The 18882-nt window shown below is 39.6% G+C and overlaps 2 protein-coding genes across 5 annotated transcripts in view; both read right to left on the bottom strand.

Moving 5' to 3' along the window:
• The window catches only part of LOC117476393 (rab GTPase-activating protein 1), a 66937-nt gene that overhangs the window by 14026 nt on the left and 34029 nt on the right, over positions 1–18882 (bottom strand). For all 4 annotated transcript variants that reach the window (XM_034122892.1, XM_034122890.1, XM_034122891.1 and 1 more), the window contains 7 exons: positions 9262–9375; positions 7226–7300; positions 6578–6703; positions 6282–6425; positions 5077–5118; positions 4508–4636; positions 333–425 (listed from right to left, as the gene is read on the bottom strand). In XM_034122892.1, coding sequence (XP_033978783.1) covers positions 333–425; positions 4508–4636; positions 5077–5118; positions 6282–6425; positions 6578–6703; positions 7226–7300; positions 9262–9375 — 723 coding nt within the window. The remainder of the gene's footprint in view (positions 1–332; positions 426–4507; positions 4637–5076; positions 5119–6281; positions 6426–6577; positions 6704–7225; positions 7301–9261; positions 9376–18882) is intronic.
• LOC117476407 (probable G-protein coupled receptor 21) overlaps positions 13320–18882 on the bottom strand; it is a 6364-nt gene continuing 801 nt past the window's right edge. Inside the window, exon 1 of the mRNA XM_034122940.1 lies at positions 13320–18882. This exon is cut by the window's right edge and continues 801 nt beyond it. Within this exon, the coding sequence (XP_033978831.1) occupies positions 17416–18642 (1227 nt within the window). The 5' untranslated portion in view covers positions 18643–18882 and the 3' untranslated portion in view covers positions 13320–17415.

Raw genomic sequence — 18882 nt, forward strand, 5'->3', positions numbered from 1 at the left:
CTGCAGGGAAATAATGATTTATTCTGTCCAGTGGAAAATCTGTCAGAATATAGTTTTAGTTATAACACTATGTGGTAGCAACATATAGTATAGTATTGTTCCAGAGGTGTGAGATCGAATGTAATACTTGAGATACTCAAATATAATTATAAATTCAGAAAACTAAGTTATTGCAATAAGGAGTAAGGATAAAAGTAAATAAGGGTTAGAATTGCATGTTTTTTCAAAAAGCGGATACAGCTTTAAATCAAATTTGTGTTAATTTAATTGAGAATTGTAATTATTTTGAAGTTTTCAGTGTGCAAAGACGAATATGTTCTGCTCATGTGTACCTCGTATCTCTCAATGGGGGCCTCCTGCTGCTCCTGCTGCTCCCTCAAGGTGTGGTACTCCTTCTCAAACTTCTTCAGCTTTTTCTGGCTGATCTGTTGGGCAGTGGAGGCAGACAAATAAATGTTTTAAACTCATCAAATATGTCACACACGCACATGAAGAATAACACTTATTAACACATGATGAAAAATATGAATATAAATTAGCCCAATAGTCTTCGGCTCGTGGACCAAAGGGAGCTGCCAGGGAAGAGTCTTTCTCATCTTGTGTAAACAAGATTGATAATCTCTGTTGGACTGTGATGGTCTTTAGTTCAGCTCAGCATTTGAATAGGATGCAATGGAATAAATTAAGGGATTACAGGCCCAATTCGACACTGTAATTCTTTTCTGAGAAGCCGGTACATTAGGATATCACTGTCAACACAATCCAGAGTAACTCATGCCACCGAACTGATTTGTTCGGCACACATTTTAAAATGATGCTGTAACACCAAACATGGGCTGGATGTTCCTTGAAGACAGCATATATGTGTTTCACGTCTGATTAGGATAACATTCTTTCATCATTTCTAATCATAAATTATATTGTATAATCAATCACACTTCAGAATCAAAGGAACTGTAAACAAGCTTCTCCACGCAGGTAAAACTAAATTGCATCAGCTCACACTATTATCACGTTGTTGATGAACAGATGTCAGGTGTTGTGAAACGCCTCTGTTCTCCCAAAACAGATTCTCATTTAAATACACACACTTACAATCACAGTCATGCCTACAGATGCAAACAAAGGCAATCTCAAACAGGCCTTTGACTGCCGAGCTGCTGCCTTACATTGGGCTTTCTAAGGCCCCGCTCACACGGGACCGTTTGCGTTTATGCACAGTATGCGTATTCAAAAAAGTCTTCCGTTCACATGCATTAGTTTCATTTAACGTGTCTGTTCAAACGAGGCCGCTGGAAACGCTGTAGTACATATGCTGGGACTGTAAGTGGCGCTGTAACTTCCGCCAAAATACACCAAAAGCCGCGAAGAAGAGCAACGGAGCAGCCCCGCTGCAATGTTGCCATGGCTACCCTTCTGTTTAAGCCCCGAAACTGAAACTGAAACTGAAAGAAACCGAATCTGTGGATATTGCATCCCGACCAAGAAGGTCTCCGTGGAGAGGACGGCTCAGAAAGAGAGAGATATTCTCTACAAACACCGGGTGAGATCCTCCTTTGTCAATATAATGGATCAATGCATGAAATCTGACTCTGTTTATTTTGTTTAAGGAGTATATTGGGCGTTAACAATTCTGGTTTGCCTTTTATAATATTATTTCATTCAAGAACCCCTTGTGCGTTTAATTAACACAGCTATTTTTGATAGTTGCTGCAGGAGAGGTGGGGAGAGGCGGGGCTATCGTTATTTTTTCAGGAAATATTCGTATCGAGGTGATTACACGGACTCGGTTGACCCCCCAGAGCGTTTCGTTTGCAAATCTATCCACCTTGGGACCCGTTATTGTTTGTGGGGTCAGTTTCTATCGGCCTCGTGTAAATAATAGGGCTATACGCACGCGAAACTATGCAGATACAAGCAGTTTTCTCCTCGTGTAAACGGCGCCTGAAAGAGATAGCTACCATACAATAAACACGGTGTGCCTGATTTTCTGAACATGAAAAAGACACCTGTTTAGATTTTCTTTGGATTTTAATCTAATCTGATAACATCTGCAACATTGATGCACCATTACTGTTTGCATGCAGGCCTGAATATGTTACAAATGTTGGTTATCTAATACATTATTTCAGATGGTCCAAATCCTCCCAGCACTTTCCCCTTATGATGATGGCCGAACTGGGACAGCATGATCCAATTCTAAGTGTGTCCCTGAACGTGTGTGTGTGTGTGTGTGTGTGTGTGTGTGTGTGTGTGTGTGTGTGTGTGTGTGAATATGGTATACAGACAAAAGGAAGAAAAAGTACGTGAGGTCGTGAGGGCAGGAGAGGCCTCAGCCATTTTTTTGTTTTTTGTTTTCCTCTTTTCTCTAGCAGTTGCAGCAAGCTGGGTCCGCAGAAGTTACCTCTCACAAAAGCAATTAGGAACATACTGTAAAGCAACTTTGGCTCTCTCAAACACAGCCATAATTTATACACATTACATATTTCCCATCTTACAAGTCTTGGATCAATTGTAAATTGCCTAATTACCTGTGCCATACCATCCGGATAGTTTTCTTAAAGTGCACTGCAGGGGGCATTTTATAACACCTCAGACTCTCTTTTATGTGATGTGCTTATTATTCTCTGCTCTACTAAACCTTGAAAAACCTTTTATAAACTTTCTTCATCTGGAGAATTGTTGACTATAGAGAAAAAGCTACTGTAGGCATGCATTTGAACTAGAGAGAAAGTAGATGGCTATTAGGTAGACATAAAAAGACGGAAACTAGCACAGAGGTAAATAAAATAACTGCATGCATTCATGATTTACATTTAAAATTCCCTGGGCAATTTGCATTTATTAGCTTTAGAAGTCAAAAGGTTGGCAGACAAGAAGAGAAAAAGGTGTAACAACTACACAGAGACAAAATGAATGACCCTAGTTTGACCCTGAGGTTGTCTCATGAATACATTTTCTGACCTGACCATAGTTACCAACTGTTTGTCACATATTCACTTCAAAATTATTCAAATTATAATGACCCTTGACCACAAATACTAAGTAGTTTAAAGGGTCTTTTCTATAAAAAAAGAACTACTGGAACTCGCACAGGCACGAAAAATTCTCTATTGTTTTCTTTTTCCACCTCATGGGATAGGATCACAAAAATCCTGCCTTTGCATTTACAGCCTTATGCTTTCTCCACCGTCAGAGTGAAAAGGAATTGAATGAGGGCGAAGGACCAACCAAAACCTCTTTTAAATAAAAAAAGTAACTCATACTCCAGAGGTAGATCATTTTAAAGATAATAATCCAACATTTAAATCACTGCCGAAATGCCCTAGAAATCTGAGCTAAAAGTTAGATCACCTGGCAGTGCAGAAAGATCAGTGCTCCAATCAGAAGGCAGTGTCATCGGTGAATGAGGACACCAGTAAGCTGATCAGGTAATCTTCTATGGTGACATCCAAGTTTCAGATTAGCCTACCTTGATTCAGATTTAATTCCAAGCTCCGCCATTGTCTTGCTCTCTGGGGTCAAATAAGTTTGACTTATTTTCTCTTGCCACATAATGTCCTGATAATAACTTTAGGCAATGTGCATCTAGGTCACTATATGCAGGTATTTTTGTAGAAATGGCTTTAAAGCAACCCTTAAAAAACCACAAATTCTAATAATTACATCAACCAAATAGTCAAAACAAAACCAACACTTCATGCATAAAAATGTTGTATACTAGCTTCCATCTGAGAGGCCTCGTCCGCCCCCAAAATGATTTATGTTCAGAACTGATGCCTCGAAAATGAGTCCAGTTGCCTCTGATTTAGTTCCACTATGTTTTTGATGGATAATCTGCTAGTGTTATCTCTCTCTGTTGCCCACCTGTCTAATGAGAACTGAGAAATAAGCCAAACATATCTCCATGCTGGCTCCTTTACAGAGTTTGAGCTAATAAATATCTCTGCCCAAAGTTACCTTCAAAGTCAGGTACCTCTAAACTAGGACAGGCTGTTGAAAACAGGTCAGGACGCAGGTGTGTGTGTGTGTGTGTGTGTGTGTGTGTGTGTGTGTGTGTGTGTGTGTGTGTGTGTGTGTGTGTGTGTGTGTGTGTGTGTGTGTGTGTGTGTGTGTGTGTGTGTGTGTGTGTGTGTGTGTGTGTGTGTGTGTGTGTGTGTGTGGTTTTAAGAGATACACAGGAAGAGAGGTGAATTTAATTTGTAGAACTTGATTCAAGGTTCAAAAGTGACCCCTAGTGGTATTTAAGATGTACTGCTGGACTATATCGAGGTTGTTTCCATTCATTCAGTGAAATACAAACTATCTTGATTATCCGATCAGCATTTTGATCTGGACATTTTGAAGACCATTAGCTTTGAAAATGTGGTTATCAAGAAGACTTAGAAACTGAATCATATTTGAAGCTGATCCTGGGTCTTGTGCAGTATAAGGGATGAAAGGCTGAACAGACACAGCTGCAGTGTGTTCAAAGTAGGCACTCTATTGGCTTTTACTCTTAACTCACCTTCATGCCACAGGCCAGCTCCATCAGCTTCTTCGCGTTTTCCTCAGAGCGATATCTCTTCGGAACTGGGACACGAAAGAATTTGAGTGCACCCTCGAAGTCTGTTTGGATCAGATCGTCTTTAGATGTCTGAGGAAAAGAAGCATAGGAACACAGGAGTTAAAGAAAACGCTTACAGAACATGGCTCAGCCTGTTGGATGTATGTTTTTTTACTTCTTTGTAACATGAAGCAAAATTATCCTCACTTAAAGACAAATATATGATAAATAACAGGCCGTTGGTCAACTAGCTTTAGTCTACAAACCAGAATAAGATATAAGTTGATATTTTTTAAACTCACAATGGGGGGACACTACACATGTATCTGCACCTGCTAACACGTGCAGATGTGAAAATGTACTTTTGGCACATGCTCTGCCTGTCTTGTGTGTGTGTGTGTGTGTGTGTGTGTGTGTGTGTGTGTGTGTGTGTGTGTGTGTGTGTGTGTGTGTGTGTGTGTGTGTGTGTGTGTGTGTGTGTGTGTGTGTGTGTGTGTGTGTGTGTACATTTTCAATTTGTGTAAGCTTACCTTCAGAAGTGCCAAGGCTACATTGAAGATCACACTGATGCCCTGAAAAAAAAAAAAAAAGACACAATTGTCATGGTTTATTCCGGAATTTAGTTACTTTTGCTTCAACAAAAAATATCATAAAACATGGGTTTAACAGTTGCAGAATATATGTGCAAAATAATGCATAATGTATAGGATTTCTGTGTAATGATATATTTATATTAGCTCCATCAATGGAAACATAAAACTAATGACGAAAGCAGATTCCTTAAAATAAAAAGAGAGAAATCTAAACAACACACAGCACATAATACCACTTATTGTATTTCTTGCTGTTAATAATATTTATTTTCCAGCTTGGCCTTTTAAAATGTGCACTCTCTTACTCATCCTAGGAGATGATTTATCAGCGCTGTCCGACTATATGGGAAGTTGAAAAACTACAAACTTGGATTTGGCTGGCTAACTAAAAGACATCCAGAGAAACTCCAGTTGTCTTGGCTTGGACCAGCATGCTGAAAGGTCAAACTTCCACTTAGTGTCAATGCACTTGGGTCTGTCCATCATATCTTACATTTTGGAACACTCTCCGGTTTCCTGCTGTTGCGATGCATCGTTACAGCATCATTGCACGCTTCATTAATCAGAATATTAATAGCTAGATCTAGAGCTTTACATTCAGGCCAATAAAACAGCCTTGTCTCATCAGTCAGAGTACTCTCAGAGGCCATCGATTGGATACACTTTTTTACTGAATTTGGCATCATTGAAACTCTTGGAAGAGTGTTCATTGTTCCAAACTTCTCATGTTATTATTATTAGCAGAAGATATCTCGAATTTCATCACAATACAATATTATACTGATTTGTTGGTGACCAATATGTTATTTGCTGATATCACAAAGTCTGATTCTGATTCAATTCAACTCATAAGGAGGTGAGCTACTGACTCAGAATTGCCATGTGAAATGTAAAAGTGATCTTAAAGATGATGATATGTGTTTATGTTTTCAGTTTGCGACTGACGATCATTGATTCAACAACAATTCAGATCTGTCAGATGTTAAACCCCTAATTTAATCATTATTGAATTGACTCCTGAAGGCTTTTATCCTTCAAATTTTCTAGAGTTAATAAATGACATATAACTGCTAGTTCATATTTGATGTAGCATGTGTGAATTGCAGCCATGAAAGTTGTGTTTGTGTCTTTTTATTACCAACCTCACACAGTAGCAGGTCGATGATATGGAAAACCATGTAAAGAGGGAACTTGGCTGTGAAGAGGGTGAGGAACCACTGAGAGGCGTACATGTGAGCCTCCAGACCCACATTCAGGAAGTGGTTGTATAGGTCTGGTAAATATTCCTGTTTAAGACAGAGAGGAAGCAAATGGCAGAATGAGGAGGGAGGAGATAAATGAAGGGACAGGGGCAAAGAGAGTTAGACAAAAAAGAAAAAAGGAGTGAGGTACATCAACCAATTCCATGATATGCATTCATAAAATAACACACACATACCTGCATGAGTCTCTCAAGCTGGAAGAACTTGCAATGCAGATCTTCAAAGTTCTGTTTGAAAAGGTCCCTGAGCCCGTAGTCAAACATGATCTTGACCAGCACACTGAACGCTTGCTCCTCTGGCATCTGAAGAAGAAGACCAAAATATTTAGTAATAAGTACCTCATGCCAATGTATATACTTATGTTTTTAAATGAGGCTAATACAGCATTTGCTTTACTTTTCAGCTTTCTCATATAACACTACCTGAAGTTGTTCAATGACTAATTAAAAAGTTCTGGTACATCAGCTTAAAAAAGACATGTTCTCAGTCTGTCCACTAAGTGGCATTGTTGCCTTTTTCCTGAACTGCAGGAGTCTTTTAGGGAAGCCACTGTAGCTTGGCAGATAAACACATATTATACATTATTCATTATTCATTAATGACATTATTCTTTAAAATGTCAGTTCCCGCAGACACACAGTAACAATACATCATTCTTATCAATTCTGACAAGACATTCAGAATAAGCCAGACTGACGCCTCCAGCATGGCAGAATGTCAAAAAGACACAGATGTAAAATGAACAGAACATAGTCCCTCACAGCTATTTAAAGAGGATTGAATGCATAGGATTTGAGCTGGACCCGACTGATATGTGAACTCACGTGCAGCAGCAGCACAGCAGCCAGGAAGGACTGTCCCTGGCAGTAGCCGATCTCCTCATCGTACACAGAGTAAGCCTGAAGGAGAGGACAGAGGTGTAAAGTGAAATCACAGGAGAAGATTGAGGGGAAAGAAAAGAAAACCTGCTGTATAATAGATGTTAGACCAAATGTTGCCGTCAGCTTGAAAATGAAGCATGGAGCTGATTCTTATCTAACATTTATACAGGCGCATTAAACCGTTTTTATGAATTTAACACAGAATCAAATGATGAAATGTAATGAGAATGAAAAGATAAAGAGCCTCAATAAAAACGTTGAGGGTAATTTAAATTAAAAAAAAAATTATTTTCTTGGGAGATGGCAACCCAGCAAGTTCAGTATAAGTAAATACTTAACTTGTTTTTGACTGATAGTGAGAGAGATGGCTCAAGCTACATGGCAGCTTTATACAGTTTTACATTTAACAGAAAAAAATAAACAGGGGTTGAGAAATACAAAAATAAAAACAACAATGGTTTTCCACCCAAGCATCAGATCAGTTAGATATAATTGGTTTGCATATTACATGTTTTGCTTCACAGCAGACTTGCACTTGAATATTATTGTAAAAGCTGATTTAGAGTCTAGTTGTTTTTATTCCCTTTTAACAATCTGAAATTGTTGAACACTGGCACTGAATGCTATATCACCCTATTGTGCCGTGCCCTAGACATAAATAGGTGAAGGATCTGAAGGGATGTACAAAGATAACCATGACTCTGTTAAAAAGACAAATAGAAATGAAAGGAATAAGAGAGGGAAAGGGAAGAGTTGCAGAGCGATATTAGTGTAGAGGAAATAGAGGACATTTGAGGGGAGGGAGCAAGGAAGAGAGCTTGTAAAAAAAGGCTGTAGTGGCCTACTGAGCTACAAACGCAAAAAAAGAGAGCAAGTCAAAGTGTGGATCAATCCACACGCAGAGGGAAGGGAAGGCCCGCTGAATTATTCACACACACCTGAGGAGGTACTTGTCTGGGAAAGAGATTGATGCCCTCACATGATTTATACATAATGAATGAAATGAGAAGTGTGAAGAAAGGCCATTCATTTAGGATTGTGAAACTATAGGTTTAAATGTGTGTGTGCATTTGTTAACGCGAGACAGAAAGCACCGGCACTTTACGATCAATAAGTATTTTGTGACAAAATGCCAGGTTTCTGTTTATTTGTGTGTGCTCTGCTCAGCTGTGCAGCAAGATTGATGTCAGTAAAGTCTAGTGTGTGTGTGTGTTTTCTTCAAAAATGTGTTTCATTTCTAGACGAGCATTGGCTGTTTTGAACTCGCTGAACCCAGAGACTCAGTGGCTGTTCAGTAAATCCATTAAGAGTTTCCTTTAGCTCTGACAACTCTCACTACTGCTCTGCAAACTTTGTCATCAGACTGTAAAACAAGACATTTAGATAATAATGACACAGTTTCCAGGGGAATATTTGATTCTATTTAAGATCAAGATTGCTATAATTGGTTATAGCAATCAACTCTAGTGCTATTAAAAAAGGCCAATTATTAGTAATCATGGTAATCAATACATTTCCCCCCAAAAAAACATATAACAGAGGTTGTACGGTATATGATCACTATGTGTATGTATAGTTTGTCACTATGATGGATTAGGTTTAAGACATGTTATTTATGTTGTTATTACTGGCTGGTTTTTGTTTTTAATATTTTACAGATGTATTTTGAGTTGCACTTCTGTATTGTGAGTGTTTCACAAAATTACTTACTTTAATCTTAAATAGATGATTGTCTAAGTCAAGTTTCAGAAAAGACTGATATTAAAATGTAGGCATTTTAATCTAAATGGAAATGCAGTCAATGTGGATCAGAGTGAAGTTCAGAGGAAGGGAACACATGCTTGTTTTTGCAGTCAGATGTAGCTCTTGGTGAGTTAGCATAGCTTTGATCCACATTTATACTATATTTCTATCCATACTTGCCCTGTGATGACTTAACAAAAATATTGAAATATCCCATTCGAGTTTATGTGACCCACCTTGCAGATCTTGTAGAGGGAGTCTTGTCCATCTCCTCCAGTGTCTTTGAAGTAGTCGTGAGCTGGGAATGTCCTGTTGATGTCCCTGGTGATGGCACTGTCCTGGGGGGACTCCTAACAATGACACAAAGGACATTGGGGTGTCACAGATAGGGAGATTCAGCTACAAAGGAATCCACAAGAAGTTTTATAAGACAGCTACAGTGAAAAATATTCCATAGAGGCCCAGCAGTGGTCAGTGTTCCTTAGTATGTGCTGGCAACACATTGTAAGGATTTATAGTCTGAGTTGAGATGAATTACTAGTGGCACAGGGTGTTCTCTCCTACAGTACAGTACAGACTGTACTTCATCTCTCCCTGTATCTCTATGTGTCATTTCTGTCCTTTTCAGTTCTAATGGTTATCAATTTAAAACTTGAAATGAATGTTCTATGTTGCCAAAGCAAAGATAAAGTCGAAGAAAGATAAAGGAGCTCTGAGAAGCTGTATAAACATTAAATAACATTAAAGGGAAACTAATCAATGACATAATATGGCACAAATGCAGCAAGCTCTTATTCATCACCTTTATTCAACATACAAGTTTTCTGTGTGTGGGACAAAAATTCGGTTGACTTTTTTCAGAAAAAACTGAATGTGCCCTAATGCACATCACTATTTGCACTCAGTTCTGGGAACATCTCTGAAACCGTTCCCCATATATCAACATGGTCTTTTGATGGAAAAATAACCAGAGCTAATCTGAACCATAACTTATGGGATCAAATGTTTTGTTTTGCTATGCATGTGTACTAAGATCCTGTGCCTGATCAGCTAGCATGACTAAATACATACGTTAGGATATATTGATACAAGTGCAGAGATGTGACCCTGTCTTCATACAGAACATACACAAGCCTGAGGCAATGTATATCTATGGGATATCCCTCCACTCTGATGAAACATCACAACACAGTGGAATAACCACTAAAACAGATCAGTGAATTCACTACTAGCTGAGATCAATCATCCCTAATTCCATCACTGATGCTCAGTGTATTTGAAGCATCTGAAAACTACTGCAAGACACCGTGGCCATTAAATGACAAATTGAATACACGTATAAAGATGTCAGTATTTTAAAAGGCAAACATCCGTAATGGCATTCTTAGGAGCCTGGTGCCGTGACCCAACTCTTATACCATTGGTGAATATACAGCTAGAATAAGGGTTTTTATTCTATCAGTGAAAATAATGCGTCACCAAGTTAACTTTAAATGACTAAATGAATGTGGTTTTCCATTGATTCATGTAGGAACATTGCGTACTACACTTTGGGATGTAAGAAAGTACCGGGACTTTTAAGCAAAGCATTCAGTGCCTTACTTAAAGGCCTTTAACTAGACAGAAATTAACCATTAATCCCTGTAGGGTCCTAAGAAAATCAGTTTTGTTCTCTTTACAGCTAATTATGCTTTCTGCGTCTCGCTATTTGTGTACTCATCAAGTCCCTCCCACTTTTTTCCAAGGTTTGTGTTCCAGCTTCCACAGAGGAAGAGTGAAACAAAAATAATGCAAGTATAAGAAGAAATGCAGGAAGAAAGGAATACTAAAACAAAGTGAGCTAATGGGGATCAGAGACCGACAACAGGGGGCTATTTTATAAGTCCACTCCACCACACCCTGCATAGTTACTGTGTGTGTGTGTGTGTGTGTGTGTGTGTGTGTGTGTGTGTGTGTGTGTGTGTGTGTGTGTTGTTTATTGTTTGAGTAGTTTTGGTCAGCATGCAATCTGTTCCTCTGATTTGTATCTATATTTGGTATTTTGCTGTACATTAAGACTTACTAAAACAATTCTAATTTACTACAGCTGACATTATGAGTTGATTAATCGATTAGTTGATCAACGGGCAATTAACCAAAACCATCAAAAACAATGAGAAATGTTACTTGCTCTGGTACTGCGTCCAGTGTGAAGAGCTGCTCATTACTCTGGGCCACAGTCTCTCAGTGATGATAAGGAGCCATGTTTAAACAAGCACCACTTAGCCATACTTATCTGAAGTGCTGAGAGCATGTACAAAGACCTCTGGCATAATAGCCAATTAGCTTCCCTTCTGTCTGTCTGTTCATTCGGTTAAAGCGAGGTTTGGTAGAGGGTAGCGTGAGAGGGCAGAGAAAACATATCCACTGTATAGGAAGTGTGACAGCAAACTTCAGCCATTACGAGAAAGAGAGAATGGGAGAAGATAAGTATCTCTAAGGAAATGTATATCAGAATCAAAATAAGAAAACTTTTATTAGTCCCACAGCGGGGAAATGTATAAAGAGCACAGTTGATGACAGAGATAATAACATACATAAGAATTAAGTTATATTCAAACACCTGAAAATGAAGTATAGGCAGTTTATGTTTGTCATTGTTTTTCGGCTTTAGAAAATGTAGTCTGTGACAGGAGACTACATTTTAGAGAGAGGATGTTTCTATTGTCTGTACTACAAATCATTTCATATGGTGAAAGCTTGATAAAATGGCGGGAGAAATAGCTATTCCTACACTACAAAGTAAAACAAGAAGACAGACTTGTCAAATGGAGAGTCTGACATGAATTATTTAATGTCATCCCATTAAAGGAATATGCCTAAAGTTAAAGTTATGTTTTTTTAATTAATGTTGATATTACAATACAAGACTTAATGGTTATTGCGGTGAAGAGACATTTCATGCTGAGCCCCAAGCTATCTATTTTCATTATATTCAACCTAAAATAAGGTGGCAGATACGCTAGCCCAAGAAACAAACTAACCTAACAACCAATTTTGATGCGTCAAAGCACGGTTTACTGTTAATGATGCGTAACTGTCAAGAGTAGTACAGCAGCGAAATCAAAGAACACCTATAAACTGATTGCAGGCCAAGGAACAAAAACTGGTCTTCTTACAGAGATACAATAAGAAAGTAGTCTTTACTGTGAGGGAAACCAAAAATGGCAGAGCAAGTGTATGTGCGTTAGTGTGTGTGTTTCTAAAGCTAGGAATAAAGTACCGGTGCAGGGCTTCCGTGGGAAGGCTGAGTAGCTAGCCCTCCATTGTTTATGTCCCTGATTTTCTCTGACTCAACACAATAGCTGACATGTCATTCTGTTATTCTTACTTTGCTCCTAAAGGACCCTGCTGAGATGCCAAGAGAACACGGGGTGATATTTATCATGCTCGATACAAACCTCCCCAACACACCCAGCCTGAGTGATGGACTGTAATGCTTTGTAATTAATAATTAAGTACAGCCTTGACAGATGGTGTCACCAAAAACAATTTTGAGCTGTTATTTTAGTAAAGAAAGTACAAATTATATTAACTCAGTCATTTCTTCAGTCTGTCCTCGAGAATAATTTGCAACGAACAGAGCTCCAGCTACCCGTAGAGCCGCTCTTTACCTAAACGTCATCTATCATTAAATCTTAATCGTCTGTCTCATGCCCTACTTTTTGAGCCATTTGCGAGCTGGTATGCTGCTCCATCACAAAGAGAGCATGCAGAATATGTTCCTGATCAGGACAGGGCTCACAGAGAGGAAGACGTAATGTATATTGTAATGACAACAGCACATGCTACACACAATGACAAAACTACAATGGCCTGCATTCTCTCATGGCAGTACTTTCCAATCCAGGTCACTAACAGTTCCCACAGCAGCTTCGTCAGCACGCAAATTCAGCATAAAAACCGCCTGCACAAATATGGTGCTGCTATAATACAGTTACTGCAGGTTAACATTGAAACAATTTATTCTTATCTGTACCGATACAGAAAGATCTTTTGGCAATAATTGGAAATTCTGGGTAAATGCAGTGCTTTTCTTAAGAACAACACTACTTGATCTTCAGCCAGCTGTGTTTAGCCAAGCATTCCCCCCACTAAATATAACTGTGCAAAAGCATGTTTGTTAACGTACTTCAGTCGAGGTTACTTATGGCAATTCACCTGAGGGAGGGTAGAGAATCTGATAATAAAAAGAAAATGGCGCCTAATACCTGTGTTCGTAGCAAGAGGAAGAAGTAAGTTTGAATACATTGACATAACATTACATTTATTTTCTCAGTACAGATACACAATATGTACATCTTATAATTTCATATAGGCTTGTCACCTACAAAGGATCATGTAATTAGACATTTTTTTCACAGAGACAGCAACATATAACCTTTGCATTACCCAAACATTCTCCAACTATAAAAAGCATACAGTACATTTGACAAAAACCTTACAAATTCAACACTCCTGATGCATGAAACATGACATGGTTTATCATCTAACAGAGTAATGGCTTAACTTTCTCAATCTGAAATTTACAAAAGCCCCATTGTTGACTGTGAGCATTACCAGTGTGGAGGAAAAACACATGCAGAGGGACATTTCTGCATCTTTTGAATATTTCCAGAACAGGATTTTGTTACAGTGGTCAGTTTGTCTTAATGTGATAATAATCTGTTACACAGAACAGCTGGGTCATGAGTCAGACTTTAGTGGGGGTAATCTGTGGCCTATTTAGAGCCTTACAAAAACACAAAGAATTTTTTTTTCCAATACTGATTTAAAAATAAGATAAGAAAATACGGTTTTGTGGGAATGTGTGTGTTAAAGTGCACTATAAGAGTGAGACTGTGGACCCAGTTCAGGGTAATGGTCTAAGATGCAATAACCAACCAGCGTTCAGTTGGTTTAAATCATTGTGTTGGTAATTAAATAAGATATTTTTCTGAGAGAACAACATGTTCTTGATACAAATGTGCACCTCAAATGGGATTTCATAGGCAACTTAAGGAGTGTGCTTGTTCCTCAGACAGATGTACATCTGGGTAGCCTGAGTGGAACTGCACCTAAAGCTGTTTGCAAACCGATACGATGCCAGAAGAGGAAGATTAAGAAGCAGCAGCAATCCTCAAACCTTTAAAGGGCCTAAAATTAAAATAAATAACAGAGCATAATATAAGGACTCTGAAAACACAATAATGGATAATTATATTTATACTTTCAAACCTGAAAAACCCTATCTGCAGATGGTGTTCATGTTATCTACTCAGTATCACTGATAATTGGTAGTACGCACTCACTCATAATTGTTCCCTATCATGACTATTTTCTCTATTTAATCTCTAATCCTACCCAACATTGCACTGCAACTTGACACAGCCATTACCAGAGTGTTGTTCCCATGAGAGCCGATTGTTTTCCCACAGGAGAAAGGGAATGCGTGTGTGTGTGAAGGCTAATGCTGCATGTTCTGGCACAATTGTTTCTCGAGACCCTTTGCCCTACATCTTGCACATTTCTTGGGTATTGTACCATTAACAGCTGTGGGAAATTATACATCTTTAGTGGTGAACCTCATATTCAAAGTAATCTGTTTGTACAATGGTTCAACATCTTAGTAGAAATTGTCCAAGTAAAATAAAGTGTATCTACATAAAGACACAGCTTCAATTATTATAACAATACTCTACTAAACCTACTCCACAACATCCGCATGTTCGACCTCAATTTTACAAAAATTAATTTCTGTAGTTTCACAATCAAGACATTCAATACGCCATTTCTGTACATGCTTTTTTGCACACGCCTTTTCTGAACAAAAGTGATACAAATAAGAATAATTACAATATGTAGCAATGCTTCACAGGTGACAGCCATAACATTTAAAGACAACATGTGGATTTACCGCCATTTTACTTACATAAACTCACAAAATACAGTATACTGGAGGAAAGTGAGGGAAGCTTTTTAAGCAGGGGAACTCAGTTAGCACCCTCGCTTAAACACCGTTAACAGTCCACTTCAGCCAATGGTCGCATTTAGCACACATGCACACGCAGTCATACTGTACAGAGCAATGCACACACAAACAAATAAATTAAAATGCACACAAAATTAAAAGTGGGTTTGTTTTTTAAGTTTACAGAAGAAACAATGATTGTAAAGATTTTTTTAAAAGGGCAGCTGGTGTGACAGTGAATATTTAAAAATGACTTTAATTTGGTGACACAATGGTGTTCATGCTATTTTTTACTGAGCGTGGAAACAAGGCTGGCTAATGTATATTTTCATTTTGTTTCCAAGGACATTTCAATTTCTAAGAACAGTCGCACGTCTACATATTAAGCCCTCCCAAGAAATAAGGAAAAAGCGTTCCCCGGTGATTTCGTTTGTATATCAAGGCAACAATATATCAATTTATACTGAGAAAGTGCGCGCAAGGCGTCACTGAGCCAACACAGTGCAGTGGACCTACTTTGTGTACAAAGAAAAACGTTTATTCTACTAAATTCAGTAATCATCCTAGAGTATCTGTCAAAATGTCTTTGGTAGATTACATAAAATGTATTAAATTGGAGCAGCATACCAGCTCGCAAATGGCTCAAAAAATAGGGCATGAGACAGACGATTAAGATTTAATGATAGATGACGTTTAGGTAAAGAGCGGCTCTACGGGTAGCTGGAGCTCTGTTCGTTGCAAATTGGATTATCTGCACCTAAATAAACTGTGAAATGAGTCTCCATGGTTCAAAGTAGGGATCATTTTTCACAATTTTATGACACAGTATGTACAGATAAGAATGAGAACCACGCACAAAATTTCACATGGGGCCAGGGGATAAACTACAACACATGGACGTGCACATAGACACTTGTGTACACACACACACACACACACATGTTACTGAACACCAGGGAGATGAGGGTCGGTTCATCTTCATGGTGCTGTACAGAGGTCAGAGTTTAACCACTGCTTGGCCCTCTGGCAGAGTGAATGGACCGTTTGTCTGTTCTGTTTACATTTGAATCGCCTGTGTTCGTGTGCGGGAAAATTATTCACCCAGCCACAATGCAGCACAACACACCTGGAGCACTGCCAGCCATTTGGTTAGATGCAGTTGAGAAATATCTAAAAACAACTTCAAATAGAACAAAACTGAGCAGTCAGATTGGTTCTTCATCGTGATTTCAGCGCTAAGGTTTGATAGATGCAGAAACTATTATAATGGCTAACTGTGGATGCTAAGTTAGATCTAGTTGTATTTATGCAAAACCTTTGGGGGATTAGAACAACTACATTTTCTTTTAAAAAGCCACTAAAACAGAATGTAATGAATCTCACATGGATTACATTTTGGTTATTGTTGTTGTGGAATCTTTTTGATTCAATTAATGAGGAAAGACAAATTAAAACTGACAACGATTTGACGTATTAATTAAAGGATGAATTCACTGGAAATATAACTTTTTGACAACTGGACAGCAGTATAAACTGGGTAGCAGGGTAAAGACAGACTATCAGAACACTCTCTGAAATATTATCTTATTCAAGTTGAAGGATAGATGTCATGAAGTTGCCATAATCAGTTTAGAAAATGACACATGCACAGGGTCTAGACCTCTATACTTTCTATTCATTTTTTTCCGACTGACTAGACTCAGCCCTTCAGTCAACAAGAGACAAAACAAAAACACGTTACACAGACACACTGTTGGACTACTTTTAGTGTATAGATACTGAGGGTTACAGAGCATGTACAAAAATATTTTAGGAGCTTGCTATTGGCAGTTCACCTCAGGACCACATCACTTAAAAAACACAGCAGTCAACTGTTCTTGTGTTTGCATTCATCTCTTTTTTTGCATTTAACATACTGTGCTACTTATTGGGTTTCACATACAGTAGAGCTTTTCAGCAAACCTTTCTTGGAAAGATTTTGGCAAAATAAGTTAAGGATTCACTTCCAGTAAAAGAAAATGTTCAACCTCAAAATAGTTTTTTCTCCATTGGTTTTTGACAGAGTTCTCTCTTCCTTTCCAACCCCTTCCATCCATAACCTCTGTCCATACACAGTACAGCATACTGGGTTTTCTTGGCCATTTTAAAACACCTTGCAAGGCTATTAAGGCCTTTTCTACTTCAGTGCTCTGCTCTCGACTCCCTTTCTTTGTGTTTGCCAGCTGTGGTGTGCACAGAAAGGATGCCTGTGTAACCTCCAAATGCGACAGAAACAGCAGTGGCAGATCAACGCCTCCTTTCATCGTTTCACTCCACTTTAAGCTTAAAGAAGACACATTTTACAGCAATCACATCGTTCAAAAGTTCAAATGCCAACACTCAGGCTTCCTCTCGGTGTGCCCTACACATGACATGTTGTGCCGATACTTATTTCCCCATGACCGTATCCATACCCGGGAACTCCACATCCCTTTTCTACAGAACCCACAAAAGCTTTTTTGGTGTTCCCAGTCCCAAAGCCACGACCACTGCCATGTAAACAGAAGGAGCAGAGGCGTTTGAGGCCCTTCCTGAAAGCAGAGTTGGAGAGGCTGTAGATGAGACAGTTACAGAAGCTGTTGCTGATGGCAAGCCATGTGGTTAGGAATGAGGCTGCAGGGTGGTGGTAGATCCCAGCACTCTCCAACAGAAAGTAGAGGATGTAGGGCAACCAGAGGATGTAAAACACGCTGGTAATGCGGAACAGTACCATAGCGTATCGCTTGTCCGGGTATGTTGATGTGGGCTGCTGATACTGGGGCTGGGATTTTTGTGATTCAGACAATTGTGGCAGGTGCGCTACTGCTCTGTTGTCTTTGACCGCAGATCCATCAGTCAATCCTGGACCCTGCAGCTGTTGGGGTCGGTAACGTGCGTGGCGCTCGCTGATCTCCCGGGTGTGCTGTCGGCAGATCTTGAAGATGTGGGCGTAGGTGAAGCAAACGGTGAGGGCAGCTGGGGCGTAGAGCAGTGCAACGATAAAGGTGGTGAAAGCCGGGCTAGTCTTCCACTCAACTGCGCACCACTCCACCACATCACCATGGTATCCGGGCTTCCCCCACCCGAGAAAAGACGGGAGAAACACCAGAGCAGAGTACAACCATATCAGCACGATGCAGCATCGCACTCGACACGGTGTCACGAGAGACGCATAAGTCAGAGGTCGTGTGATGGCGACGTAGCGGTCTACACTCACACACGCTAACGACACCATTGAAACCGATTTCAAAACAGACACCATGTAGCCGAACACCTGGCAGGTGAGTTTGGGGTCGAGGCCCTGGAGGTGATGGAGCAGGGACAGGGAGGGGTACAGGCAGCTGACCCCCACCAGCAGATCAGCGTATGCCATGGTCTGGATGAAAGCACTAGTGGTGTGCTGGCTAAGCAAGGGTGCACAGTGAAACACAAAAATCACCACAAGGTTACCACATATAATAAGAACAGTGAGCAAACATATGATGGAGACTTCAAGGAGGCAGACGGTGAAAATTTGGGAATAGCCTATCTCCAGCAGGCAGAAGGGAGCAGATAAGTTTGACGGGTCAGTAGAGCTTTGGTTCAGTGGATCCAGGGAGTAATTCATCATCTTGGGCAGGAATACGTTGCTGAGGGGCCCTTTAAGGATGCGATGAACCAAAGAACCCTCTATAACTAAGGTAGCCAGCTGATGCTGAGGGCAGCAGAGTGATTTCAGTCCATACAAAAAGCTCCATGCTGCGGTTCCATAAAGACACTGATGCCATCTGCCATTTCTAATGCAGGAGGGATGAAAAAGGACGGGAAAAGGTGAAGCAGCCCCTGGGCTTGTCCTTGGTGGTTTTATACA

This window comes from Trematomus bernacchii, unplaced genomic scaffold, assembly GCF_902827165.1.
Source record: "Trematomus bernacchii unplaced genomic scaffold, fTreBer1.1, whole genome shotgun sequence".
Lineage (NCBI taxonomy): Eukaryota > Metazoa > Chordata > Actinopteri > Perciformes > Nototheniidae > Trematomus > Trematomus bernacchii.